The sequence below is a fragment of the Pelecanus crispus genome, chromosome Z, assembly GCF_030463565.1.
Source record: "Pelecanus crispus isolate bPelCri1 chromosome Z, bPelCri1.pri, whole genome shotgun sequence".
Taxonomy (NCBI): domain Eukaryota; kingdom Metazoa; phylum Chordata; class Aves; order Pelecaniformes; family Pelecanidae; genus Pelecanus; species Pelecanus crispus.
The window spans coordinates 86,729,584-86,757,156 of NC_134676.1; the positions used below are offsets into that span (position 1 = coordinate 86,729,584).

The following is a 27,573-nucleotide window of genomic DNA, read 5'->3' on the forward strand; positions in this document are numbered from 1 at the left end:
GGTGGGGGCACCCCGGGGGGGTGGTGGGGGTGAGGGGGGGAAGCTCCGTACAAAAATGGGGGGCGCAGGCGGCGGGGGGGGCTCCGTCCGAGGCCGCCGGACCTGGAAAAGAGCAGAGAGGTGAGAGGGGGGACGGACGGACGGACGGTGGGACAGACGGGGACGCGGCGGGTCGACGGTGGCGCCCGTTCCGGCGACGAGGCGCGGCGGGGGGCGGGGAGGGGGGGTGTGCGGGGGCGTCCGCGGCGCCGGTGACGAGGGAGGGAGCGCGGCGGCGACGGCGGCGGCGAAGCGGGGCGCGTCTGACCTGACGCGGCGGCGACGGCGAGGGCTCCGGCGAGTCCCCGGTGCTCCGCGGTGCTCCGCCGCGGCGTCGCCTCCTGCCAGGGGAAGGCCCCGTTACCTGCCGGCAACGCCGGACGGGACCGATGGCGGCCGCCGCGCCCCGGTGTCGGCCGAGCATCCTCGGCGCTCGGGGCCCCGGCGAACGCCGCTCGCCCCAGCGGCAACCGGGCAGGAGCCGAGCTCCGCCGGCGGCAACGCCGGGGCCGGCTCGCCCGGCATCGGCGCTCACCTCCGGCTCAAAAGGCAGAGTACCGCGCCCGCTCCCCGTAGGGATCCCGCTCGAACCGCTGCATGTCGTAGAGGGAGGCCCGGGCCACCGAGGAGACCGGCGACAGTTGCCCACGCTCGTACGTGTACGCCTCTCCGACGGTGGTGGCCGCGGCGGCCGTGCGGCGCAGGGGGCTTCTATCCCGGGTGTAATAGGTGGAGGAGGCGGCCGCCGCGGCGGCGGTGGCGGCGGCGGCGACGGCGGCCGCCGCGCCCGGGGTCGGCAGCAGAGCTCTATCGTACGCGTCTAGGGTGGTGGGGATGCGACTGGCCATGGCTGTGGTGGCGGCCATGGCCGAGGACTGGACCTGGGAGTACTGGGCGTACTGGGAGTACTGGGCCATGGTCTGCTCCGCGTAGGCGTCGTACGCAGAGGCCGTGGCGTAGGAGCGGACGCGGTAGCGCTTGTAGTAGTCGGCCATCCCGCCGTACGCCTCATCGTAATACACGGTCTCCCCATAGCCCGCGGTGTAGGGAGTGCGCACGGCTCCGTACTGCTCGTTATAGGCCTCGGCAAAGTCCGCCACTTGCCCCGGGCGATCTACCGGGCACTCTTTAGACCAGTGCCCTTCCTTCCCGCAGCGGTAGCAGCCGCTCTTGTCTCCCATCCCGGGCGCCGTCCGGAGCCGGCTGGTGGACAACTGCACGCGCATCCGCTTGCCTTGAGGAGAGAGACGCGAGAGGGGAGAGGCTGTGGTTAACCCCCGTGGCGGGGAGGGTGGCCGGCGCCGGCCGGCACCTCTCCCCGGGCTCCCCGACCAGCCGGCGGCTCCGCGGGCAGGGTTCGCCGTGGTTTCGGACAGTGGAAGAGCCGCCCCGGCGCTACCCGGAGACGGGAAGCGGCGCTCGGGCACCGGCACGGCACCGCCAGCCTGGCCCCGGGGTCTGGCTGCGGCTCCCCGGCCCCGGTTTTCCCTTTATCGCCCTTTTTTCCATCCGCTCCCCGGCCTCCACCGGCTGAGGCATGCCCCACCGGGGTCCCGGCTGCACCGCGAGCCCGGGGAGAGGCCCCATGGGCAGAGCTCACGCCAAACCTGCCGTCTGCAGCACAAATCTCACCCTTTTCCTACAAAATACCGGCGCTGCGGAGCCGCTCTGTGCTCCGAGACAGAGCTACCACACCGACACTGTGCCCACGGACATCCCTGCCTGCGGAACAGCCGCCGGCCGAGCGACACAGGAAGCAGCGCAGCGCTGCCGGGAGCGCGGCGGGCACCGGCGGCGGTACACGGCTCTCCGAAGCACCGTGCCGGCTCGTTGGCCCCCCCAGAACCAAAGCCCAGAGTGCTGGGGAGAAAAAAAAAGCCACCGAACGCCCCCAGGGCTGGAGCAGCCCCGCAGAATGCGGCAACGGTTGCGACCGTGCCGGTTGCCTCTCGCGGCGTCGGCCGCCGTGCGCGAGGTCTGGCGCCAGGCGAAGCCCCTGGCGAGTGACAACGCCGCGGATCCAGCCCCGTGGCCGTGGAAAACCCTCCCGGAGCGGCGCCGGAGCTCCCCACGCGTGCCGGGACGGCCCCGCGCCCTCCTCTCCTACCTGACCTGCTTCCTCCGGGCCCAGCCCGGCGCTACCTATCCCAGCCCAGGGCCGTGGCCCGGCGCGGATCACCTTGGAACTCGGTGTTATCCAGCCCGCGGATGGCTTCCACCGCGTCCTCCGCCCGCTCCATGTGAACGAAGGCGTAATCCTTGACGATGTCGCATTCGATGACGGGGCCGTACTCCTCGAACTTGGCCCGCAGCTCCAGGTTGGTGCAGGCGGGGCTGATGTTGCCGACGTGCAGCTTGGTGGAGGCCTTGCTCTTGTTCTTGCTGGCCTCCACGTTGATGCAGACGCCGTGCAGCTTGTGGTGGTGCAGGTTGCGGATGGCGTCCTCGGCCGCCGTTTTGTCCTCGATGTGGACGAAGCCGTAGTTCTTGATGATGTCGCACTCCAGCACCTTGCCGTACTGCTCGAAGAGGGAGCGGATCTCCTGCTCCGTCGCCTCCCGCGGCAGGTTCCCGATGAACAGCTTCACCATCTCGCCCAGCCTGCGCCGGGGAAGGTGGGGAGGAGGCGGCTCAGCGGGCGGCTCGGCCGAGACCCCCCCCGCCCCAGCCCTGGCTTCGCAGCGAGGGGCTGGAGCCCACCCCCGCTCCCCTGGCCGGGAAGGGGCCTCTCCCCGCGGGCAGGGCCGAGGGAACGCACCCCCCACACCCTCCGGGGCCCTTCCAGAGCCTGAGCCGGGTGGGAGCCGCCGCAGCACCCGGGAACACGCCGGGAGACCCCCGGCTCCTCTCAAGGGGCCCCGGGCCTTCACCACCGGCCCCCCCAGCAGAGCCGCTGCCCCGCTCCCCGCCCGCTCCCCGCCGGCCCCAGGCCCAGGCCCCGGCCCGCTGCCGCCCAGGCCCCTCCCGGTCCCCTCCAGGCCCCGTCCCGCCCCGCTCCGCCCCGGGGCCCCTCACCGCGGCACCGCGCTCCCTCTCGCCGGGACGGTGACGGCGACAAAATGGCGGCGGCCCCAGCTCCACCCTGCGGCGTCCCCTTCCCCGTGCGCCCCGCCTACCTCGCCCGCCGATTGGCGGAGAGCGGCGGGACGGCGCGATGCGATTGGCCGCACCGCCGCGGGGCGCCGCCCAGCCCCGCGCGCGGGTGACGTCAGCGCCGGAGCGCGCCCGCCGGGCCGTTGGCCAATCGCGTGTCGCGGCGCGCCGGAGGTGAGGGGGCGGGGCCGGAGCGGGGAGGTGGGCCCTTCCGGGCACGTGATGGAGGCGGTGGCCAATCGGGGCGGGGGGGAAGGGCGTGGCCTGGCGGCGCCGCGGAGCCCGGCGGGGTCGGAGCGGCGGCAGCGGCGGAGCGGGGTCGGCCGGGGCGGGGGGGGGGCGGGGAGCCGGGACCGCCCGCCCCCACCGCGATCGCGACCGGGACCGGGACCGGGATCGGGGCCGGGACAAGGAGGGCAAGGCCGCCCCTACCGGCACCGGGACCGCCAGGCCTCACCGGGAGCCCCCGCCCTTACCGGGACCCCCCCTGCGATCGCGATCGGGGCCGGCAGCCTGCGGCCCCCACCGGGCCTGGCCCCGCCCCTACACTAGAGCCCCGCCCCTTCAGTAACCCCGCCCCTTTCCTAAAGCCCCGCCCCTCTGCCGCAGGGCCCCGCCCTTCTCCCTAGGGCCCGGTCCCCGGAGCCACGCCCCTCTCTGCTAGGGCCCCGCCCCTCCTCTAGGCCACGCCTCCCCTCTAGGCCACGCCCCTCTCCGCGGGGCCCCTGCCCCTGCTCTAGGACCACGCCCACACTCATCTAGGCTCTGCCTGTCCTCTAGGGCTCCGCCCCTCCTCTAGGCCCCGCCTCTCTCATCTAGGCCACACCCTCTCCTGTAGGCCCCGCCCCCCTCCTGTAGGCTCCGCCTCTCCCCTAGGGCCCTGCCCCTCCCCTAGGCCCCGCCCCTCTCCCTAGGCCCCGCCCCTCTCCCTAGGCCCACCTCTCCCTCTAGGCCCCGCCCCACTCTAGGGCCCTGCCTCTCCCCTCTAGGCCACACCCCTCTCTCTAGGACCACGCCCCTCTCCTCTCGGCCCCACCCCCTCCTGTAGGCTCTGCCTCTCCCCTCTAGGCCCCGCCTCTCCCCTAGGCCCCGCCCCCTAGGACCACAGCCCCTCCTCTAGGACCATGCCCCCTCCTCTAGGTCCCGCCTCTCCCTCTAGGCCCCGCCCACTCCTCTAGGCCACACCCCCTCCTCTAGGCTCCACCTCTCCCCTAGGGCCCTGCCCCCTCCCCTAGGCCCCACCCCCTCTAAGCCCCTCCCCTACTCTCGAGGCCCCGCCTCTGCCTCTAGGACCACGCCCCTCTCCTCTAGGCCCCGCCCCTCTCCCCTCTAGGCCCTGCCCCTCTCCCCAGGTCCTGCCTCTCCCCTCTAGGCCCCACCCCTCTCCCCCTAGGCCCCTCCCCCCCCCACCTAGGCCCCACCCCTCTAGGCCCCACCGCTCTCTTCTCTAGGCCCCACCCCCTCTCTCCAGGACCCGCCCCTCCCCTCTAGGCCCCACCCCTCTAGGCCCCTCCCCTCCCCATCTAGGCCCTGCCCTTCTCTCCTCTAGGCCCCGCCCCCTCCTCTAGGCCCCGCCCCTCTCCCCGGCCCCGCCCCCGGGCCATGTCGGACGCGGTGCTGCTGCTGCGGCGGGTGCGGGAGCGCAGCGGGGAGGCGGCGGCGGCGGCGGCGGCGGCAGCCGGGGGGGGCCCGTCCCCCCGCCGCAAACGCGGCCGCCGCCGCCGCTTCTACCCCGAGCACCGGGTGTACCGGGCGCGCTGCTCCTTCCTGGACCTGAGCGAGGAGCAGGTGCTGCGGCGTTACCGGCTGGACAAAGCCGCCATCGCCGGGCTGTGCCGCGAGCTGGGCGCCGACCTGGAGAGCTTGACGGGCCGGAGCCACGCTTTGCCGGTAGCCGTCAAAGTCACCTCGGCCCTCACCTTCCTGGCTTCCGGCTCTTTCCAAACGGCCACGCGCGACACCACCGGCATCAGCCAGTCGGCCATGTCCAACTGCTTGGCGCAGTTTCTGGAAGCCTTGCAGCGGCGGGCGGCGCGGTACATCGCCTTCCCGCCGCCCGGCACCGCCGCCACGACCACCGGCGCTTTCCCCGGGGTGTTAGGGCTGGTGGGCGGCATGCACGTGGCCTTGCGAGCGCCTTCCGAAAACGAACCGGCTTACCGCAACGCCGGCAATTACCACTCCATGAACATGCAGGTGGTGTGCGACGCCGCCGGCGCCATCACCAACGTGGTAGCCAAATTCCCCGGTTCTTGCCCCAACGCCGCCGTTCTGGAGAATTCCGCCTTGGCCCGGCTGCTGGAGGGGGCTCGGCCCGATGGCGCCTGGCTGCTGGGTGAGGAGGGGTCAGCGGAGGGGTCAGCGGGGGGGGCTGGGGGTGATTTGGGGGTGATCTGGGGGGTCTGGGGGAGACCTGGGGGTGACTTGGGGGGCAGGGGGTGACTTGGGGGGTCTAGGGAAGACCTGGGGGTCTGCGGGTGACTTGGGGGGCAGGGGGTGACCCAGAGGGGCTGGGGGTGACTTGGGGGTCTCGGGGGTGACCTGGGGGGTCTAGGGGAGACCTGGGGATCTGGGGGTGACTTGGGGGGCAGGGGGTGACCCAGAGGGGCTGGGGGTGACTTGGGGGGCAGGGGGTGACTTGGGGGGTCTAGGGAAGACCTGGGGGTCTGCGGGTGACTTGGGGGCAGGGGGTGACCCAGAGGGGCTGGGGGTGACTTGGGGGTCTCAGGGGTGACCCGGAGGTTTGGGGGAGACCTGGGACTCTGGGGGGAAACCCATAAGTCTGGGGGTGACCTGGGGGTCTGGGGGTGACTTGGGGGGCAGGGGGTGACCCAGAGGGGCTGGGGGTGACCCGGGGGTCTGGGGGAGACCTGGGGGTCTGGGGGGACACCCATAAGTCTGGGGGCATCTTGGGGGTCTGGGGGTGACTTGAGGGACAGGGGGTGACCCAGAGGGGCTGGGGGTGACTTGGGGGTCTTGGGGGAGACCTGGGGGTCTGGGGGGACGGACACCCATAAGTCTGGGGGTGACCTGGGGGTCCCTACGCCATCGCAGCCCCCGCCCCACACTGCCATCCCCCCATATCCCCCCATATCCCCCCCGTCCCCCCCAGGTGACCGCAGCTACCCGCTGAAGCCGTGGCTGATGACGCCCATCGCGGTGCCGCGGGGCCCGGCCGAGGAACGCTACAACGCGCTGCATCACCAGGCGCTGGCCGTCCTGCGCCGCACCCTCGCCCTCCTCAAGCTCCGCTTCCGCTGCCTGGATAAGGGGAGGGGGTGCTTACAATACGCCCCCCAAAAAGTCTGCCAGATTTTTTTAGCCTGTTGCATCCTCCACAACATCGCCCTGCGCCGCCGCATGCCGCTGGAGCTCCCCGAGGGGCTTCCCCCCCCCGAAATCGAGCCCGATTTGCCGCCGCCGCCTCCCCATGGGCAGATTTCCAGCGAGGCCCGAGCCGTGCGGGCCCGCATCGTCCAGCAAGTCAAGGACGGCCTCGCCTGACACCCCCCCAAGATTTTTTGGGGGGTCTACCCCCCGGGGGCGCATGTAAGGGGATGCCTGAGATCCACCAAAAAAAATCTGAGGGGGCTCCGTCACCGTGGAGGGGGACGCCGGACCCTGGTCGCCCACCCCCAGCTCGGCATCAGCCACCGGTGTCGGGGGACACAGGAGCGGGGGGCTGCCCCAGCGACAACAGGGTCCCTGTCGCCAAAAAACGCAGGCTCCCCGCCAAGGATAAAGAGTTGGGGGTCCCCGTCGCCAAAAAACACAGGCTCCCCGCCAAGGATAAAGAGTTGGGGGTCCCCGTCGCCAAAAAACACAGGCTCCCCGCCAAGGATAAAGAGTTGGGGGTCCCCGTCGCCAAAAAACGCAGGCTCCCCGCCAAGAACAAAGGGTTGGGGGTCCCCGTCCCCAAAAAACACAGGCTCCCCGCCAAGGACAAAGGGTTGGGGGTCCCCGTCCCCAAAAAACACAGGCTCCCCGCCAAGGACAAAGGGTTGGGGGTCCCCGTCCCCAAAAAACGCAGGCTCCCCGCCAAGGACAGAGTTGGGGGTCCCCGTCCCCCCTGCCAGCACTGCCGCGTCCCCCGGCGCGCCCCGTTTCGGCGCTGACCCCCCTCCTCCTCCTCGTCCGCGGTCGTTTCGGGGGGAATAAACGTATTTTTGAAGCGATGCCCAGCTGGGGTGCAGCGCCAGGAAGGGGGGGACCCCCGCGCCGCCGCGCTCTGGCGCTTTATTGTCGCCCCGGTGTTTCGGCACCCGAAACGCCGCCGTGACGCCGCGGCCGCCCACCCAGAGCAGCCCGGAGAGCCGCGGCGCGGCGGCGTTGCTGCAGGCGGTAAAGCATCTCCACCGTGTCGCGGCGCATCTTCTCGGCGTAGGGGCGTCCCCGGAACGTGACAACGTCCCCAAAACGGTCTTGCAGGTGCCGCAGGGCGGCCGACAGCCGCGCCTCGCAGCGAGCCAGTGCGGCACGCAAGCGGCGGCGGGCATGTGCCTCCCTGGCACGACGCGCCGCCGCCACCGAGCCTCCACGGAAAAAGCGGCCGGGATCGGAGCCGAGCTCCTCCAACCGCTCCAACCGCGCCAGCAGCAGCTCCCGCCGCAGGATTGCGCCGGCCGCCGCCTCCCAGGCTTCCAGCGCCGCCGGCAGCCGTGCCAGGGCCTCACCGGTGCCGTACTTCACCACCATCGCCAGCCTCTCCGCGCCAGGGACGCCCAGCATGGCCCAGAGCTGGCAAAGCCGCTTCTGCAGCTGCTTCAGCCCCGCTGGCGCCGGCTCCAGCAGCGCCGGCTTCCACAGCCCCTTCTCGTACGGCTCCGGCGGTGCCGGTGCCGGCTCCCGGCGCGGCCGCGGGGCTCCCACCGGCTCCTCCACGCTGCCGCGCAGGTGGAAAATGGCGCGGAGGAAATCGGAGCCGGTGGCCGCAACGTAGCGGAGGTAGTCGTCAAAGAGGCGGGCGGTTTGCCGCTGCCCGTGCCGCGCATCCCTGTGCTGCGGTGGCTCACCGGCATGTCGGCGACTGCGCTCGCCCGTGGGGAGCAGATCGGCCGCGGTAGCTGCCGGCTCGACCAGGGGCTCACAGTGGAACCGCAGCTGCTTGGCGGGGAGCACCTTGCCCAGCTCCCGGTAAAGCTCCTGCACGCCCAGGAGCTCCGGCCCGGCGTCCTCGCCAATGTCGCGGCACAGCGCCGGCTGCAGCTGCACGGCAATCCTGTCGGCAAAGACCCTGCCCGGTGGCACCGGCAGCCCGGCCACGCTGGGCTGCAGGAGCAGGCGTGGGCTGGGGGGCCAGGGCGGCGCCGGAGCCCCTCGCTGCGGCGTTGCCGGCAGCCGCAGGCCGCGGAGCCGCCGGAGCCGCGTGTCGTCCTCGGTGCGGCGGGTGAGCGCTGCCAGGAGCGGCGGCAGCCAGCGGCCGGCACTCGCCTCCCTCCGCTCCTTCCCAGCCTCTCGCCGCGTCAGCTGGCGCAGATCCGCCATCACCGCGAGGGCATCCGGCGGGATTTCGGGGGCCGGTGGCTTCCCGGCGGGTGCTGGCATCACCGGGGAGAGGCGTCGAGGGGGCAGGGACCCCCCCAGCGAGCGGGTTCGGCGCAGCCCAGCGGTGTCAGCGTGGCTCGTGACGGCGGGGGGCTCCGGGATGGGGGTGCCGGTTGCTCCAGGGGTCCCTGGGCTGGCGGCGGAGGCCGGCGGCTGCAGATCAGCCCCTCCAGGCCCCCCCGGGGAGGGGTCCCCACCCATGTCCACCCCGAACACTCCCAGAACCCCCCCAAGTCCCTTGGGGACCCCCAAGTCCCCCTGGGGACCCCCAAACACCCCACTCCACCCCATCAGGCCTTGCTCCGACCCCTCTCCGGGACCCCCAAACTCCCCTGGAGACCCTCAAACCCCCCTGGACATCCCAAACCCCCCTGGGCACCCCCAAACCCTCCACTGCGCCTCAGCGGGCCTTGCCCTGACCGCTCCCCGGGACCCCCAAGCCCCCCTGGGGACCCCCAAACCCTCCACTGCGCCCCGGCGGGCCTCGCCCCGACCCCTTCTCGGGACCCCCAAACCGTCCTGGCGACCCCCAACCCCTCCACTCCACCCCGGCCCCCCCGAGAAACCCCCAAGCCCGGCGGGAGCCTGCGGCCTACCGCGCTGTTGCCATGGCGACGCCACGCCGGAAGTGGTTCTACCGCCAAATCGCTCCTCCCCCCCGCCCCCGGCTCAGCCACTTCCGGTCCGTCGCTAAGACGATCCGGCCGCCCCGGCAGCCCCGTGGGTGGTTCCCGGAGGCGGAGTCCGCGGCCATGGCGGCGCCGGGGCCGACCGGGAGCATCTGCCGGGTCAGGGCCCCTCCGCGGGGCGGGCTGGGGCCGCGGGGGCCGGGCGAGGGGAGACTTGGGGGTGCAGGGCCGCGGGCACCGGGGTGTAGGGCCGCTTGCAGGGGAGCTTTGGGGGTGCAGGGGCCTTGCAGGGGAATTTCGGGGGTGCAAGGCCCTGGTTACAGGAATTTTGGGGGTGCAGAGCCCCTTGCATGGGAGTTTTAGGGGTGCAGGGCCGTGGTTACAGAAGTTTTGGGGGTGCAGGGCCCCTTGCACGGGAGCTTTGGGGGTGCAGGTGCCTTGCAGGGGAGCTTTGGGGGTGCAGGTGCCTTGCAGGGGAGTTTCGGGGGTGCAAGGCCCTGGTTACAGGAATTTTGGGGGTGCAGAGCCCCTTGCATGGGAGCTTTGGGGGTGCAGGGCCCCTTGCACGGGAGCTTTGGGGGTGCAGGTGCCTTGCAGGGGAGCTTTGGGGGTGCAGGTGCCTTGCAGGGGAGTTTCGGGGGTGCAAGGCCCTGGTTACAGGAGTTTCAGGGTGCAGAGCCCCTTGCATGGGAGTTTTAGGGGTGCAGGGCCCTGGTTACAGGAGTTTCGGGGGTGCAGGGCCCCTTGCATGGGAGCTTTGGGGGTGCAGGCGCCTTTCAGGGGAGTTTTAGGGGTGCAGAGCCCTGGTTACAGGAGTTTCAGGGGTGCAGAGCCCCTTGCATAGGAGCTTTGGGGGTGCAGGGGCCTTTCAGGGGAGTTTTAGGGGTGCAGAGCCCTGGTTACAGGAGTTTCAGGGTGCAGGGCCCCTTGCACTGGAGCTTTAGGGCTGCAGGGCCCCATGCACCAGGGTTTGGGGGTGCAGGACCCCTTGCAGGGGAGTTTTGGGGGTGCAGAGCCCCTTACATGGGAGTTTTGGGGGTGCAGAGCCCCGGGGAAGCGGGATTTAGGGGTGTAGAGCCCCTTCCACGGGACTTCTGGGGGTGCAGAGCCCCATGCACCAGGGTTTGGGGGTGCAGAGCCCCTTTCACGGGACTTTTGGGGGTGCTGAGCCCTGGTTACAGGAGTTTTGGGGGTGCACAGCCCCGGGGAACCAGGATTTAGGGGTCCAGGGCCCCAAGCACGAGACTTGTGGGGGGGTGCAGGGCCCCATGCACCAGGGTTTGCGAGTGCAGGACCCCTTGCAGGGGAGTTTTAGGGATTCAGAGCCCTGGTTACAGGAGTTTTGGGGGTGCAGAGCCCCTTGCATGGGAGTTTTGGGGGTGCAGAGCCGTGGTTACAGGAGCTTTTGGGGTGCAGGGCCCCTTGCACCAGGGTCTGGGGGTGCAGGACCCCTTGCAGGGGAGTTTGGGGGTGCAGAGCCCAGCCCCGGGTCCTTGGGGGTGCAGGGCAGGCGCATGGGCTGCTTTGGGGGTGCAGGGCCGCAGGATTTTGGGGGTGCAGAGCCCCCTCCCAGGGTGCTGACCCCCCGCTTTTCCCCGCAGCTGGAATTCGCGGTGCAGATGCGGTGCCAGGGCTGCGCGGAGGCCGTGCGGGCGGCGCTGCAGGGAGCCCCCGGTGAGTCCCGTGCCCCCCCCAAAACCAAGGGAACCCCCCCAAAAATTCAGTGGACGCCCCTCCAAAAGTCGGGGGACCCCTTGCTTAAAACCGGGGGACCCCCTCGCCCCCTTTTTCCCCGCAGGCGTGCGGCTGCTGGAGCTGCAGCTGGAGGCGCAGACGGTGCTGGTGGAGACGACGGTGCCGGCCGAGCGAGTGCGGGAGCTGCTGGAAAACTCGGGGCGTCGAGCGGTGCTGAAGGGCATGGGGGATTCCCAAAAAGGTGAGTGGGATATTTCGGGGGTGCCGGCTAAGCGGTGAGGATTTGGGGATGCCGACGTCTCACCCCGCCAGCGAACCTGGGAGCGGCGGTGGCGGCTCTCTCCGGCCCCGGTGCGGTGCGGGGCTTGGTGCGGTTCCTGCAGCTCTCGCCGACGCGGTGTTTGGTGGACGGCGCCATCGACGGGCTCCCGCCGGGCCCCCACGGGCTCCACGTCCACGAATTTGGGGACCTCTCACGCCCCTGCGACAGGTACCGCGGTGCCGGAGGGGACGGACGGACGGACGGGGGGTGCAGGCGCCCCGGTCTCACCCCGTATCTCCCCCCTGCAGCTGTGGGGGCCACTTCAACCCCGACGGAGATTGCCACGGGGGACCGCAGGACCAGCACCGGGTGAGCCGGCGGCCGTGGCCGCTCCGGGGGGTTTTGCGGGGGTTTTGGGGGGTCCTGGATCCGCCCCCACCCCCTGCTGACACAGCTCCCCGCCCCGCCGCAGCACGCCGGGGATTTGGGGAACATCTGGGCCGACGCCGAGGGCAGAGCCAGCTTCCGCATGGAGGACTCGCGCCTGAAGGTGAGGCTGGCGGGGGGCCGGGCTGCGCCCCACGGCTGTAGGGGGGGGGGTCTGACCCCAGTCCCACAGCTGTGGGGTGGGGGTCTGACCCCAGTCCCATGGCTGGGGGGGGGCTGGGCTACGCCCCGCAGCTGTGGGATGGGGGTCTGACCCCGGTCCCACAGCTGGGGGGGGGTGTCCGGGCTGTGCCCCACGGCTGTGGGGTGGGGGTCTGACCCTGGTCCCGTGGCTGTGGGGGGCCAGGGTGTGCCCCATGGCTGGGGGGGGGGGTCCAGGCTGTGCCCCATGGCCACGGAGGGGGTCTGGACTGCACCCCACAGCTGAGGATAGGGTCTGACCTCGGTCCCACAGCTGCTTGGGGGGGTCCAGGCTGCGCCCCATGGCTGTGGGGGGAGTCTGACCCTGGTCCCATGGCTGGGGGGGGGGCTGGGCTGCGCCCCACGGCTGGGGGGTGGGGGTCTGACCCTGGTCCCGTGGCTGTGGGGGGCCAGGGTGTGCCCCATGGCTGGGGGGGGGGGGTCCAGGCTGTGCCCCATGGCCACGGAGGGGGTCTGGACTGCACCCCACAGCTGAGGATAGGGTCTGACCTCGGTCCCACAGCTGCTTGGGGGGGTCCAGGCTGCGCCCCATGGCTGTGGGGGGAGTCTGACCCTGGTCCCATGGCTGGGGGGGGGGCTGGGCTGCGCCCCACGGCTGGGGGGTGGGGGTCTGACCCTGGTCCCATGGCTGGGGGGGGCTGGGCTGTGCCCCATGGCTGTGGGGTGGGGTCTGACCCCAGTCCCGTGGCTGTGGGGGGCCAGGCTGCGCCCCACGGCTGTAGGGGGGGGTCTGACCCCGGTCCCATGGCTGGGGGGGGGGGCGGGCTGTGCCCCGTGGCTGTGGGGTGGGGTCTGACCCCAGTCCCACGGCTGTGGAGGGGTCCAGGCTGCGCCCCATGGCCAAGGGGAGGGTCCGGCCCCAGCCCCACAGCTCTGGGGCGGGGGGCCAGGCCCCAGCCCCACAGCCACGAGCTGGTCCTGAGCCCCCCCCCCCACACGCCCCGCCAGGTCTGGGACATCATCGGGCGCTCGGTGGTGGTGGCCGCGGGCGAGGACGACCTGGGCCGGGGCTCCCACCCGCTCTCCCGGCTGACGGGGAACTCGGGGCCGGGGTGAGTGCTGGGGGGGGTCTGGGGGGGCTTTTTTTTTTGGGGGGGGGGGGGGGGGGGGGGTGGTGCTCGCCCCCTCACCTCCCACGTGTCCCCCCAGGCTGGCCTGCGGCGTGGTGGCCCGCGCTGCCGGGCTCTTCCAGAACCCCAAGCAGGTTTGCTCCTGCGACGGCCTGACCCTCTGGGAGGAGCGGGACCGGACCACGGCGGCCCCCAGCCCCACGGCAGCCCCCAGCCCCACGGCGGCCCCGGCCCCCCACCTCTAGGATCTTCCCCGGGCCGGCAATAAACGACAGCTCTCTCTCCAGCCTCTGCGCCTCTCGGGGGGTTGCTGATGCCCGCGGTGCTCGGCGCTGCCCATCCCCCGAGGCGGCAGCGGTCCCTTTAAGGGTGGGCGTGGCCAGCGCGGCGGCAGTTGGGGGCGTGGCTCGGGGCAGATGGGCGGGGCGGCGGCGGCGGCGGGAGAACGCGGGGCGGTGGGCGGGGCGGCGGCCGGCGCGCAGGCGCAGTGCGGAGGGCGCGCAGCCGGCGCGCAGGCGCAGTGCGCGATCGCCGCTCCCGCTCGGCGCTGAGGCGACGCCGCCATTTTGTGAGGCCGCCGCGCCGCTGCGCTCCCGCTCCCCTCTCCCCGTTGCCGCCGCCGCCGCCATCATGCGTCCCGGCATAAAACTCTTCGTGGGCAACGTCCCCGAGGAGGCGACGGCGGAGGAGCTGAGCGAGTTGTTCGCCGGCGCCGCCGGCCCGGTGCTCGGTATCGCCCTCATGAAGCAATTCGCTTTCGTCCACCTCCGGGATGAGGCGGCGGCGGCCCGCGCCATCACCCAGCTCAACGGCCACCAGCTCCACGGCCGCCGCATCGTGGTCGAGCCCTCCCGGCCTCGGCCCACCAACACCTGCAAGATTTTCGTCGGTAACGTCTCGGCCGCCTGCACCAGCGGCGAGCTGCGCTCTCTCTTCCAGCAGTACGGCACCGTCGTCGAATGCGACGTTGTGAAAGGTACCGGACCCGCCGCCGCCGCGGACGGGGGCTCCGCACCGGCCCGTTCGCCTTCCCCCGGGGGCCGCCCCGCAGCCCTCGCCGGGCCCAGTCCCGCGGCCGTGCCCCGCCGCTCTCCTCCGTCCTCGGAGCCGCTCCGGCCCCCGCTCTCGGCTCGGGTGACCCGTGTTCCGTCCGGCTGCCTGCGGCTTCCCCTTCCGCGGCCCGATCTGGCGGCGTCCCCGCACCAGGGCCTCGGCTCCTCCCGCCGTGGCCCAGCCCCGGCCGGAGCCCTCCCCTCTGCCCCCCCCCCCCCCCCCCCCCAAACCCTCCGTGCACCCCCCGGGTGCGCTTTCTGCGACCAGGCCACGTCCTCTATCATCGCCTTCCCCCCCCAAGCGCAGCCCCAGGCGGGGGTAACCCCGTGCCTGCTGCCGGTCCCCCCAAAACTGTGCCCTGGCGCAAGGCCTGTCCCGCCGCGACTCCGCCACCGCGCTCCGCCGCGGAGCGAGCCGTTCCCCCGTCGAGCTGGCGGAGCCGAAACCCCGTTAAGAACCGTGCTGTAAAACTCCCTCCGGGGAGCTCGATCGGATCGGGGATCCCCGCCGCAACACAGCGTGACCGAGGGGACGGCGGCACCTCCCCTTTGCCCTGACCCCGAATGTCAAAAGGTGGCATCCCCGCATCGCCCAGCCGCCGTGGCCGCTCCCTGAAGCGCCCGTTCCCTCCCCCCTGTTCCTGGCGGCGGCATTCCCGCCGGCTCCTCCGCTTCCCGGGAGGGTGATGTTATTGCCTCTGCTCTCTTGTCCCAGGTCGCAGGCCCACCGGCTCCGTCCCGCCAGGACGCAGCTTCCCAGCGGAGCCCATCAGAAACCGCTCCAAACCCACGCCAAAAAGTTTCTGGCGTCCCCTCGGCCGGTGGCTGATTTGCAGGGGCTCCTCCGGCAGCCCCCGGAGAGGGGCGAGGGTGCCGCGGCCGCCCGAGGGGACGGCAGGAGGGCTGGGGGGTGGCCGGACGGAGGAGACGTCCCCTCCTCAGGCTGCCGGAACGGGATACGTGGATGTGGGATAGGAGCCAGGGCGGGGCGGGATAGCGGAGCGCAGGCGGGGGGCGGGGGGGCGACGACATGCGGGAGGGTGGGCGAAGCGGCGCTAACGTTCAGCCGAAGCTTGAGGTACCGGGATGGGGTTCGCTCGGCGAGCGACGCTCCGAGCGTGCCGCGCTGCCTCCGATGGGCTACGCCGGCCGAGCCGTACGCTGGCCCTCTGGCCGTTGGCTAAAGCGGGCCGGCGCCGGGCGGCGGCGCCGCTTCCCTGGTCCGTGGGGATGCCGCGGTGTTGCCGAGAGGAGCCGCCCCGCTTACCGCGCCCCGTGCTGGCCTCCCGGACCCGTCGTGCCGCGGGGGCAACTCCCCAGCTACTGCGGCGGCATCCGAACCCCGAAACCCCTCAGCCTGAGCACCACGGGCGGCCCCGGCCCTGGCGCGGCGGCGGCTGTGGCGGGGAGAGCCGTGCCGGGGGGAGGGTGACCCGCTCTCCCGCCGCCGAGCCCGCACGGCCGCTCTGGGTCCCGCTTCTACCGCTCCTCGCCTCGCTCTCCATCTCCTTTCCGACGCCTCTCCGCTTCGGCGCCGCGTTCGTGCCGCACGGCGCCGCGCTGCTCGCCCGGCTCCTCGCCTCGGCCCGGGGGCTCGGCTGGGTGCGCGGTGCCGCAGGTTGTGCTCGGGTGCTCCCTTTCCCTTTCCCTTTCCCTTTCCCTTTCCCTTTCCCTTTCCCTTTCCCTTTCCCTTTCCCTTTCCCTTTCCCTTTCCCTTTCCCTTTCCCTTTCCCTTTCCCTTTCCCTCCTCCTTCTTTCCCCCCCTTCCTTCCTGTCTTTCCTTCCTGTCTTTCCTTCCTCCTCCGGCTCCCTCGGCGTGACTCGGTGTCTTGGTGGGCGCCAGCCCCCTCTGCCTTCACTCTGCTCCCTGGCGGGACGGGATGGGAGCAGCCACCGGCGGCAAGAGGCGGCTGTGGTGGGCACGGGCGAAGGGAGGGGGAAAATGGAGCAAAAAAAAAAAAAAACCCCAAAAGCCGTAACTGGGTGTTCCTATGCCGGGTGGGTGGCCGGGCTCGTCAGGCTCCGGCCAATTAATTAACGAAGGTGGTTCTGTCTCTCCGCCGCCTGAGCGGCAGCGGAGCGGGGCCGGCAGAGCCCGTCCCGGCGCCTGTCCCGCCGCTGCCGAGCCACCCGCCGCTGTCCCGGCGAGGCTCGTTAAGCGTTCGATCCTGTAACGAATTGTCTTTTCTCCCCCCCTCCTGATAACCCTCTGTCTGCTGCTTTATCAGACTATGCATTTGTTCACATGGAGAACGAAGCAGATGCAAAGGTTGCCATCGAAAACCTTAACGGGAAGGAGGTGAAGGGGCGCAGAGTGAACGTGGAGCTCTCCACCAACGTCCAGAAGAAGGGCGCGGGCCAGGCCCTGCCGCCGGCCCTCGGCCTCGACAAGAACAAGAGGATCGGCCTGGAGTACCGCGAGAAGTTCCAGCCCAAGATCGAGGGCTTCGACCAGCAGCGCCGGGCGGCGGACGCCGCCTTCCCCTCGGCCGCCGCTGCTGGCTACGCCGCCACCTCCTCCCTGTACGATTACCAGCAGCGCTTCGGCACCGGCGGTGCCGGCAAGTACGAGGCCTTCGAGGCGCAGGCCCGGCCCGCCTCCCCCTCCTACTTCGGGAGGGACCGCAGCCCCCTCCGGCGCTCCCCTACCCGCGCCGGCTACGCGGCGGTGACGCTCCCCATGACGGCGCAGCCGGCCGCTTACCGCGCCCAGCCCTCCGCCTCGCTGGGGGCCGCTTACCGCGCCCAACCCTCCGCCTCCCTCGGCGTGGCCTACCGCCCGCAGCCCACCACGGGCCAGGCCGCGGCCTACCGCGCCCAGCCCTCCGCCTCGCTGGGCAGCGCCTACCGCTCCCAGCCCTCCGTCTCCCTCGGCGCCTCCGGCGCGCAGCCCGCCGCCAATTCCCTCGGCTCCTACGGCGCCCAGGCCGCCGCCGCCTCGTACGGCGCGCAGCCCGCCGCTTCCCAGCTCTCCGGTTACGGCGTCCAGTCCGCCGCCATGGCCTCCTCCTACGGGGCGCAGGCCGCTTCCGGCTACTCCACCTCCTACGGCGCCCAGGCCGCCGCTGCCGCCGCCGCTTACGGCGCCCAGGCCGCCGCCGCCGCCGGCCCTGCCGCCTCCTACGGCGCCCAGGCCGTGGCCACGCACGTGGCCTCCTACGGCGCCCAGGCCGCTGCCGCCGGCCACGCCGCCTCCTATGGCGCCCAGCCCGTAGATGGCCACGCCGCCTCCTACGGCGCCCAGCCCGGTGCCGCGCTCTCCGCCTCCTACGGCGCCCAGGCCGTGGCCGCGCACGCCACCTCCTACGGCGCCCAAGCGGTGGCCGGTCACGCCGCCGCCGCTTACCAGCCCGTGGCCGGCCACTCGGCTTCCTACGGCGCCCAACCGGCGGCCGCACTCTCCGCTTCCTACGGCGCCCAGCCCGCCGCCGGCCACTCCGCTTCCTACGGCGCCCAGCCCGCCGCCAACCTGCCCGCTTCCTACGGCAGCCAGTCCGCCGCCGCCGCCGCGCTCTCGGCCACCTACGGCGCCCAGGCGGCCTCTTCGCTGGCCGCTTCCTACGGCAACCAGGCCGCCGCCGCCTCCTACAAGGCGCAGGCCTCCACCCCGCTGACGGCCGCTTACCGGGCCCAGGCTTCCGGCTCGATGGCGGCGTCCTACCCGGCGCAGCAGGCCTCCTCCGCGTCGCTGGCGGCCGCCTACCGAACCCAGCCGGGCAGCGCCTACGACGGGCCGAGCCAGCTGGGGCAACAGGCGGCTTCCTACCTGGGCCTGTCGCAGGCCGCCGCCGCCGTCGCACCGCCCTACGAGCGCACCCGCCTCTCCCCGCCTCGCAGCGCCGCCTACGACGACCCGTACAAAAAATCATCCGCTTTGGCAAAAAGGTACGGTGCCGGGGACGGATAACCGCGCCGGTCGCTCCGTGCCGTCCCGGTGGACGCCGACACCCGGCTCGGGGGTTTTTTTAAGTCTCGGCTCCGGCGCGGCCCGCTTAACGCCCGGCGTGCGGAAGGGCGGGCGCCGCGTGCCGGCGCGTGGGTGCGCGGCGGTTCCGCGGACCCCACGTAAATCCCCTCCGCCGGCTTCCCGGGGGGGTGCGGGGCTGGGGGCATCGGGCCGGGGTTTTGGGCGGGGAGAGCCAGCGGCGCGTGCTCGCCGGCGGCCGAGCATCTTGCGGCGTCCGGCATCCGATCCGTGGGTGCGCCGGGTGCCGCTTCCCCGTCCCGGCTCCGCCGGGGCACCGCACGCCCGAAGCCCGGCGGCGTCGCGCCGCTGCCGCGCGTCCCCAGACGGGACGCGGTCACCGGCAGATTCGGGCGCCCTCCGCCTCATTCACCTCCTGTCTCTTCTCTCGACCAGGTACGGTTCCGAGCGCCGTCTGTCTGACCTCTCAGACTACCGCCGCTTAGCGGACTCGCCACTTGCGTACCGCCGCTCGCCGACAAAGTCCCCGATGGATTACCGTCGCCTTCCGGAAGCGCACGCCGATTACGCCCGTTATTCGGGCGGCTACGGCGATTACCTGCCCGCCGCCCGCGTCCACTCGGGCTACCAGCGCCGCCTCTGAGCCGGGCGGCCCCGGGGTGGCGGGGGGGTTCAGGCCGCTTTGCGTCGCCGCGGGCTCGCGCTCGGTGCTCCGTCTCGCCGCCGCGCTCGCCGCGGTTCGCCTCCTCCAGCCGCCAGCTCCGGGGGGCGGGGGACGGTTATTTTTTTAGCTGCATTTTCTTTTTTTTTTTGGTTTATTTTTTCTTTCTCTTTTTTTTTTTTTTGGAGTTTTTAGAAGGATCTGCGGTTACACAGTTGGAAAGCGTGCCGCGCTCCCGCAGGGGGAGCAGGCGATGGGCGTGCACGCGCGGTTCACCATCCCCTGCCGCTGGCTCCCGCCGTAGCGTCGTGGCACTGTCTCCTGCTCACGGCGCGCCCGGTAGCGATTTCGAACCCTAATTTCGTTGCCGCCGAGTGGAGCCTGCGCTCTTTTATACCACGAGTTCCCCCTTTTTTTGGGGGGGGGGGGGGGGGGGGGGGGAATCATTTCCCCCCTTTTCCAGCGTTAGTCCGCGGTGCGGCGCCAGGCTCGGCGCAGCAGCGAGGTTTTGTACGACTGTAAATAAACGCTGGGCTCTTCACCGTTTCCCAACCGTCTCCCGCCTGGTTCTTTCCCAGCCCAGCACTTTGGGGGACCGGCAACGCCGGCGGCACTGGCAAGAGGCCGCCAGCGCGGTGACGCAGCCAGACCCGCGGCTGTTGCTCGCCGCCGCCGTGCCGCGTTGAGTCCGTGTGCCTGCCCTCAGCTATGACGGCCGATTCCCGGCGCCACCGTCACCGACCGCCGCAGAAAGCCCCGGTTTGGTGCGGTCGGGTCGCACGGCGCCGGTGCCAGCTGTGGCACCGGTCAGCACCGGAGCCGCTTTTCCGCTGCAGATTCGGCAGATTTGGAGCACGAGCGGCATTTCACCGGCAGCGGGAAGCGCCGGAGCATTGCCGATGGCACTGCTGGACTTGAGCGGCGGCGTCCTGACCCGTACGCCGCGGTGAACGCACGCCGGCGCTGCCGCTCCGGCCCCTAACCTGTGCCCGCTGCCTTATTTTTGGGTGAGAAAAACGGGGTTTTGAGAGGAGAAGCCGCGTGTGCGCGGCAGCGAGGTCGGTGTTGGCTCCGGCCCCGGTTCAGCCGCGGCGGCCGGTCGGGCGTATCGCCCAGCGCCGCCGGCACCGCGGGGCAGAGCCGGCCGTCGCCACGACTGCCATTAAAGTTTCCGAAAACGCTTTCCGTCCCGTCGTTTCTCTCCGGGGATGGGTCCTGGGTGTTTTAACACCGGTTGTGCCACAGAGGGGGAGGATGGCTGCCTGCCCCTGCGCCTTATGGCCCGGCTCGTTAACTGCCGCCGTAATTAGCCGGGCGGAAGGGTCTAACGCTTCTCCCCCTCATTTTCCAGGGCAGGCACTGAGGGAGGAACCGTCCCGGTAAAACCGGGGGAGCTGGTGCGGGGCTCGAGCCCACCCCGGTGATGACGGAGCCCGCGGGTGATGACGCGGAGGCGATTAGCGGAGCCGAATCACCCCGAAACCGCGGTGGCCGACGAAGGGCGACGAGCTTGGGGCTCCCGCCGCAAAACGGGCGCGCAGCCGACGGGCCGGGACGGCGACGAAGGCACGGTCCCGGGCCTAATGGCATTCCTTAACGAGCACTGAGAGGCAGGGCGGGTTGGCTGGGGCCTAACGAGCCGGCCCCGTGCGGGTTAATTAGCTTCGGGGGGTGCTGCCAGGAACCCCGGCGGGGTGCGGGGAAGGCGGGGGGCACCGGGATGAGAGCCAGGGGGGTGTTAAAACCCGGTCCTGCTCGTTAGCCAGAGCCCTGGGGGCCTTTTTGGGGGGGCTGGGGTCCCCCCTTGCTCATCCGCCCCTTCGTTTGCAGTGCAGACCCCCGTGGGGACTCCGGCCGGGAGCTCCTCATCCGCAGGCAGGGCTGCAGGCAGCACCGGTAAGTCCAGGAGGTTACGAGCCAAAACCGGGGCGGTGGGGGAATCCAAGTCCAGAGAAATAACCGGTGCCGGAGCCAGCGGGATTTGTTAAAAATTTGAGTTTTATTTGTCCGGAAAAATGGGGTCGGGTTTGGGGGGGACGGGACGCTAAACGCCGTGGGGCGAGCTCCAAAGACGAGGGCGGCCCTCCCACGCCGGCGCGGCGCACGGGGGGGGAGCGCGGCGTGGCGGCCTCGAGTCAGCTACGTCGTTTTTTTGTATTAAAAAGCTACGAGTGGATTATTCACCCTCTTTAAAAAAAAAATAAAATGAAAAAAAGAAAAATAATAATAATAAGAAGAAAGGAAACTACAGCCCGGGAGCGAGCGGCTCCGTGCTTGCCGGGGGCGGGAAAGCAAAGCAAAGCAAAGCTGGCGCTGCGGCTACGGCTGCGGTTACGGCTACGGCTACACTCGCTCACAACCTGAGCCTAAACCGGCTTGGGGCGGGGGGAAACGGGGCCGCGGCGGCCCCCGAAAACTACCTGAAAAAGCAAATCCTGCCAACTGAGAACGGAAAGCTGGGGGAAAAAAAGGGGGGAGGATGGAGCTACTCCTGACCAGGCTGGGAAGAAGCTGAGCGTCCGTTAGGAACCGACTCGTTAGCTGAACCCGGCTGCGCTTTGAAGCCCGGCGCAGCCCGAGACGCGCGGGTGCCGATTTTCGGTGTGCGACGGGAACCCGACGTCCAGCCGCAAATATCTTACCTGAAAGAGAAAAGCAGAATTGGCGCAAGCGCCCCGCCGCGGGCGCCGGACCCCCCCCCCCCGCCCCCCCGCCGCCCACCCACCCCCTCCCTGCGCCGTGCCGGGAAAATGTGCCGAGCCCCGGTGCGAGGCGGCGGTGGCGGGCGTCCGGAGGAGCCGCCGGCTTCCTGGGAGCGACCGGAGTCGTGATGCAGCAGCGGCGGCGGCTCTGCGGCCGCCCTGTGCCGGGGGCTACCGGGAGCCCCCCGCGGCTCTGGCTCGCCCGCAGCAGCGTGCCGGGGCCGGTGGCCATCCCGGAGGGAGCCGCACCGGGACGGCAGCTCGGCTGCTTTTACCAGGGAGAGCTCGGCAACGCCGTCCCTGGACGGGAGCTACTCCCGGGGGATGCACGTGGCAGCCGCGGCAGAGGGCTCTGCGGGAACCCCGCCACCACCCCGCGGTGACCGTGCCGGGACGGCACGCGGGTGCGAGGGCTCGGCCCTGGCTACGGGGGGGCAACGCTAATTAAAAGCAGTGGCAGCCCCGATGGAGAGCATCCCGCCGGCACCACCCGGCTCCCGGCAGCGGCATCGATTGCCGTGGCACATCCTCACCGTCGCCGGGCAGAACATCCGGAGCCGGCGCCTGGGCTTTAACGCCCGGCAAGAGCCCCGGTCGGGGCCCGTCGGCTTCACCGCGACCCTTCATCGCGGCTCGCATCGAGGCGCAGACGCTCGACCAGCACAACCTGGGGGGGCTGGAGGGGCGGCCGCACGCCCCCGTTATCTCCGGTCGCCCGGAGGCACCGGCGGTCGCAAGGGCGCCGAACGCCGCGCGCCAGACCTGCCAACACGCTCACCTCCGGCTCAAAAGGCAGAGTACCGCGCCCGGTCCGCGTACGGGTCCCGCCCGAACCGCTGCATGTCGTAGAGGGAGGCCCGGGCCACCGAGGAGACTGGCGACAGTTGCCCACGCTCGTACGTGTACGCCTCTCCGACGGTGGTGGCCGCGGCGGCCGTGCGGCGCAGGGGGCTTCTATCCCGGGTGTAATAGGTGGAGGAGGCGGCCGCCGCGGCGGCGGTGGCGGCGGCGGCGACGGCGGCCGCCGCGCCCGGGGTCGGCAGCAGAGCTCTATCGTACGCGTCTAGGGTGGTGGGGATGCGACTGGCCATGGCTGTGGTGGCGGCCATGGCCGAGGACTGGACCTGGGAGTACTGGGCGTACTGGGAGTACTGGGCCATGGTCTGCTCCGCGTAGGCGTCGTACGCAGAGGCCGTGGCGTAGGAGCGGACGCGGTAGCGCTTGTAGTAGTCGGCCATCCCGCCGTACGCCTCATCGTAATACACGGTCTCCCCATAGCCCGCGGTGTAGGGAGTGCGCACGGCTCCGTACTGCTCGTTATAGGCCTCGGCAAAGTCCGCCACTTGCCCCGGGCGATCTACCGGGCACTCTTTAGACCAGTGCCCTTCCTTCCCGCAGCGGTAGCAGCCGCTCTTGTCTCCCATCCCGGGCGCCGTCCGGAGCCGGCTGGTGGACAACTGCACGCGCATCCGCTTGCCTTGAGGAGAGAGACGCGAGAGGGAGGCCATCAGTGAAGCCGCACCGAAAGGGTGCTCGCAACCACAGGTGCCGGCGGGACGGGATCGGCCGCGGTTCCCCTCCTCCCCGCAGCCGCGCAAGCCGCCGACGGCGCCGGGCACCGCGGGCAGGGAGCGACCCGGCGCAGGAGGAGCCCACGACGGGGTCGAGCAGAGCCGTCTCCCGGTCGCCGGTCACCCGACTTACCAGGAAGGTGCCGCCGGGGACGGGGCTCTGCCAGCGTGACCGAGCGGCGCCCGCGCTGGCCACCCTGGGGATTAAAGCCCGGACGGGGCCTTGGCGGCTCAGCCAGGCCAGCGAGCCGCCGAGCTACCGTGGCACGCGGCCGAAGACGGCTTTCCGCCGGCAACCGGCACGCAGCGGTGCCGCCGCGGCAGCCCGGGGGATCAACCGGCGGCGCTGCTTGGCCCCGTATCGATGGCAAGCTTCCCGCCGGAAAACGCTCCCCGCCGGCAAGACGGGATTGCGACGCTGGACAACCGCCCCGGAGCAAACGAGGCTTTGGACAGGGACCGGCCTCAAGCGCGGCAAGCCAAGCGCAGCCGGGGGCACTTGCTGATCCCGCGGACGCCCCGCGGCCGGGGGAGCTCCGGATGCGGCTGCGCCGTCCCGGCTGGAGGAGAGGTTTTGGGGAAGACCCGGAATCGGGGCGGCAAGGTTAGCCGAAAACCCTAGCGGGAACCGGGAGGGCTGCGCCAAGCCCCGTCGCCGCCGCGGGGTGAAGCGCCGGACGCCTCCCTGACGACCCGGCCCGCCCGTCGGCGCCGCTTCCGGATAAGGGACACGCTCGCCATCAGCGCCGCGCCGCCGAGGCTCGGCCCGCGAGCTCGAATCCGGACGTTCGTCCCCGCCGCTGCGTCCGCGCGAGAGGCCGAGAGGCGGAGGCTGCCAGCGAAAAGCGCCCCGCGCCCGCGTCTCGTCTGTGGGAGCCGGGGGCGAGGGCCCGGAGCAGCACGTCGAGAGCCCGAGCGAGCAATGCCGCGTGCTGCCGGCAGCGGGGGACGCGGCCGGCGCGGGATCGGGCGCCTCCGCTCACCCTCTTACCAGGCAGGGCAACGCTACAAGGGCGGGAGGCAGCCTGGCTTCACGCCGCGCGGGGCGGGACCCCGCTGCTCCGGCCCGGCAGGACCAGGCGCGGCCGTCGGCACAAGAGTTGGGACTTCGCCGTCGGGATCCTCCTGCGGGGCGGCCGTGCTGGGTTAAGTCAGAGATGGATCAGTCCCGTCCTCCCCCGGCCCAGCCCCAAACGCCCCTGCCCTCGCTCCGGCGGCCGCACCGGCAACCGGGAAAGCGGCGCCAGGGCTCGCCGGATGGGAAAGCGGCTGCGCCGCGCCGGCCTGGCCCTCGTCGTGCCCTACACGGCACGAGGGGAGCTGGAATGCAAAAAAAAAAAAAAAAAAAAAAAAAGCAAAAAAACCTCAAAAACCACCCTGTTTGTGCTTAATTCCAGCGAGGGGACGGGCGGGGCGGCGCCGCCCTGCCGCAGAGCCGAGCGCGGCGCTGGCTGCGGCTTCGCCGAGGATCGCCGGTCACCCCGGTGCTGCCGCCGCCGCCGCACCCCAACGTGTGCAGCCAGAGCTGGAAGGGACTGAAAACATCCAACGAAATGCAGGAATATCGGGAATCCGACCCCACCGGGGCCGGAGCAATCCCCGCTCCCCGCGGATCTCCGCCGCGACCCCGGCGCGGATCACCTTGGAACTCGGTGTTATCCAGCCCGCGGATGGCTTCCACCGCGTCCTCCGCCCGCTCCATGTGAACGAAGGCGTAATCCTTGACGATGTCGCATTCGATGACGGGGCCGTACTCCTCGAACTTGGCCCGCAGCTCCAGGTTGGTGCAGGCGGGGCTGATGTTGCCGACGTGCAGCTTGGTGGAGGCCTTGCTCTTGTTCTTGCTGGCCTCCACGTTGATGCAGACGCCGTGCAGCTTGTGGTGGTGCAGGTTGCGGATGGCGTCCTCGGCCGCCGTTTTGTCCTCGATGTGGACGAAGCCGTAGTTCTTGATGATGTCGCACTCCAGCACCTTGCCGTACTGCTCGAAGAGGGAGCGGATCTCCTGCTCCGTCGCCTCCCGCGGCAGGTTCCCGATGAACAGCTTCACCATCTCGCCCAGCCTGCGCCGCGGCACCGGGAAAGGGGCGGGGGGGATTAGTGCCGCCGTCCGTGCATCCGTCCACGCCCCCCCGAGACCCAGCCCCCCCGGCCCTGCTTTGGGGGGGGGGGGTCCCAAACACCCCAGATCCCTCCCTAGAAACATCCCAAAGCTCTGCCGTCACCCCAAGGCTGTGCCCACAAAGACCCCAGATCCCCAAGAGTCACCCCAAAACCCTGGCTGCACCCCCCAGCAGGGCTGTGCCCCCGAAGACCCCAGATCTGCAAGAATCACCCCAAAACCCTGGCTGCCCTTCCCAGCAGGGCTGTGCCCCCAAATCCCCAAGAATCACCCCAAAATCCTGCCTGCTCTTCCCAGCAGGGCTGTGCCCCCAAATCCCCAAGAATCACCCCAAAATCCTGGCTGCCCTTCCAAGCAGGGCTGTGCCCTCAAAGACCCCAAATCCCCAAGAATCCCCCCAAAATCCTGCCTGCTCTTCCAAGCAGGGCTGTGCCCCCAAAGACCCCAAATCTACAACAATCACCCCAAAACCCTGGCTGCCCTTCCAAGCAGGGCTGTGTCCCCAAAGACCCCAAATCCCCAAGAATCACCCCAAAACCCTGGCTGCCCTTCCCAGCAGGGCTGTGCCCCCAAATCCCCAAGAATCACCCCAAAATCCTGCCTGCTCTTCCCAGCAGGGCTGTGCCCCCAAATCCCCAAGAATCACCCCAAAATCCTGGCTGCCCTTCCAAGCAGGGCTGTGCCCTCAAAGACCCCAAATCCCCAAGAATCCCCCCAAAATCCTGCCTGCTCTTCCCAGCAGGGCTGTCTCCCCAAGGACCCCAAATCTACAACAATCCCCCCAAAATCCTGGCTGCCCTTCCAAGCAGGGCTGTGCCCCCAAATTCCCAAGAATCCCCCCAAAATCCTGCCTGCTCTTCCCAGCAGGGCTGTGCCCCCAAAGACCCCAAATCCCCAAGAATCACCCCAAAATCCTGGCTGCCCTTCCAAGCAGGGCTGTGCCCTCAAAGACCCCAAATCCCCAAGAATCACCCCAAAATCCTGGCTGCCCTTCCAAGCAGGGCTGTGTCCCCAAATCCCCAAGAATCCCCCCAAAATCCTGGCTGCTCTTCCCAGCAGGGCTGTGCCCTCAAAGACCCCAAATCCCCAAGAATCACCCCAAAATCCTGGCTGCCCTTCCCAGCAGGGCTGTGCCCTCAAAGACCCCAAATCCCCAAGAATCCCCCCAAAATCCTGGCTGCCCTTCCCAGCAGGGCTGTGCCCTCAAAGACCCCAAATCCCCAAGAATCACCCCAAAATCCTGGCTGCTCTTCCAAGCAGGGCTGTGCCCCCAAAGACCCCAAATCTACAACAATCACCCCAAAACCCTGCCTGCTCCTCCCAGCAGGGCTGTGCCCCCAAATCCCCAAGAATCACCCCAAAATCCTGCCTGCTCTTCCCAGCAGGGCTGTGCCCTCAAAGACCCCAAATCTACAAGAATCCCCCCAAAACCCTGCCTGCTCCTCCCAGCAGGGCTGTGCCCCCAAATTCCCAAGAATCCCCCCAAAACCCTGCCTGCCCTTCCCAGCAGGGCTGTACCCCCAAATCCCCAAGAATCACCCCAAAATCCTGGCTGCCCTTCCAAGCAGGGCTGTGTCCCCAAAGACCCCAAATCTACAAGAATCCCCCCAAACCCTGCCTGCCCCCCAGGCCCGTGCCCCCACAGACCCCAAATCCCCAAGAATCCCCCCAAACCCTGCCTGCCCCCCCTGCCCGTGCCCCCACACCCCTCCCGGAGCCCCCCCCGAGGCCTCCGACGCCTCAGCGGGGCCGGGCCCGGGCCCAGGCCATCCCGCCCGGCCGGGCCCCGCCGGTAGCGCTGCCTCCCCTGCCCCCGCTTCTCCCCCCTCTCCCTCCCCATCTCCCCCCACCCCCAGCTCCGCCGCTCCCCCCCCCCCCCCCGGGTACCGGTACCGGTACCGGCGCCGCCGCAGCCCCGCCCCCACCTGCGCCCCGTCCGCCGCGCGGTCCTCACAAAATGGCGGCGGCGCTGCCCGGCTCGGCCTCCGCCTCCCGCGTTCTCATTGGGTAGCGGCGCCGTCCGTCAAATGCCACCGCCTACCGTCACCCCCCCCCCCCCCTCTTTTCTACGGCCGGCATAGGTGAGCCCGCCCACGGAGCCGCCGCAGCCAATCAGAGGCGGGAAGGGGCGGGACGAGCAGGCGGCGGAGCGGACCATTGCGGCCGGGGGGGGGCGGGGGCTGGGGCGGACCATTGATGGCGGGCGGGGGGTGGGGGGACACGGCAGGGTGCTGGTGCCCCGCACTGGGAGCACTGGTGTGAGCGCCGGCACCCGGCCCGCCCTTCCCCGGGCCCGCCCCCTCCCCGTCCCCGTCCCAAAATCGCCCCGTCCCATCCCATCCCATCCCCATCTCACCCAATCCATCCCATCCCATCCCATCCCATCCCATCCCATCCCTGGCTCCATCCCATCCCCATCTCACCCAATCCACCCCTTCCCATCCCATCCCATCCCATCCCATCCCATCCCATCCCATCCCATCCCATCCCATCCCACCTTCATCCCATCCCATCCTGTCCCTGGCTCCATCCCATCCCCATCTCACCCAATCCATCCCAT

General features: G+C 70.6%; 4 protein-coding genes across 5 annotated transcripts; 2 read left to right on the forward strand and 2 right to left on the reverse strand.

Moving 5' to 3' along the window:
- Positions 1 to 581: 581 nt before the first annotated feature.
- LOC142596600 (RNA-binding protein 4-like) lies at positions 582 to 26,968 on the reverse strand. Of its 2 annotated transcripts, none has more exons than XM_075725853.1 (3): positions 26,939 to 26,968; positions 2,219 to 2,640; positions 582 to 1,273 (listed from the first exon to the last, which is right to left on the reverse strand). In XM_075725853.1, the coding sequence occupies exons 2-3, from the start codon at positions 2,628 to 2,630 to the stop codon at positions 582 to 584; spliced, it is 1,104 nt and encodes a 367-aa protein (XP_075581968.1). In that variant the 5' UTR covers positions 2,631 to 2,640; positions 26,939 to 26,968. The 2 variants fall into 2 exon arrangements, with proteins under 2 accessions (XP_075581968.1, XP_075581967.1); XM_075725852.1 differs by lacking the exon at positions 26,939 to 26,968 and adding an exon at positions 3,055 to 3,070.
- On the forward strand, positions 9,429 to 13,225 carry CCS (copper chaperone for superoxide dismutase). The gene is made up of 8 exons (XM_075726300.1): positions 9,429 to 9,464; positions 10,907 to 10,979; positions 11,104 to 11,241; positions 11,313 to 11,490; positions 11,571 to 11,631; positions 11,735 to 11,812; positions 12,859 to 12,962; positions 13,060 to 13,225. Exons 1-8 carry the CDS (start codon positions 9,429 to 9,431, stop codon positions 13,223 to 13,225), a joined length of 834 nt encoding a protein of 277 aa, XP_075582415.1.
- On the forward strand, positions 13,596 to 18,600 carry RBM14 (RNA binding motif protein 14). Its single transcript, XM_075726299.1, has 3 exons — positions 13,596 to 13,956; positions 16,261 to 17,917; positions 18,393 to 18,600. Exons 1-3 carry the CDS (start codon positions 13,611 to 13,613, stop codon positions 18,598 to 18,600), a joined length of 2,211 nt encoding a protein of 736 aa, XP_075582414.1. The 5' UTR covers positions 13,596 to 13,610.
- On the reverse strand, positions 20,748 to 26,957 carry LOC142596601 (RNA-binding protein 4-like). The gene is made up of 4 exons (XM_075725854.1): positions 26,939 to 26,957; positions 24,533 to 24,954; positions 22,099 to 22,797; positions 20,748 to 21,260 (listed from the first exon to the last, which is right to left on the reverse strand). The coding sequence occupies exons 2-3, from the start codon at positions 24,942 to 24,944 to the stop codon at positions 22,106 to 22,108; spliced, it is 1,104 nt and encodes a 367-aa protein (XP_075581969.1). The 5' UTR covers positions 24,945 to 24,954; positions 26,939 to 26,957; the 3' UTR covers positions 20,748 to 21,260; positions 22,099 to 22,105.
- Positions 26,969 to 27,573: the final 605 nt, after the last annotated feature.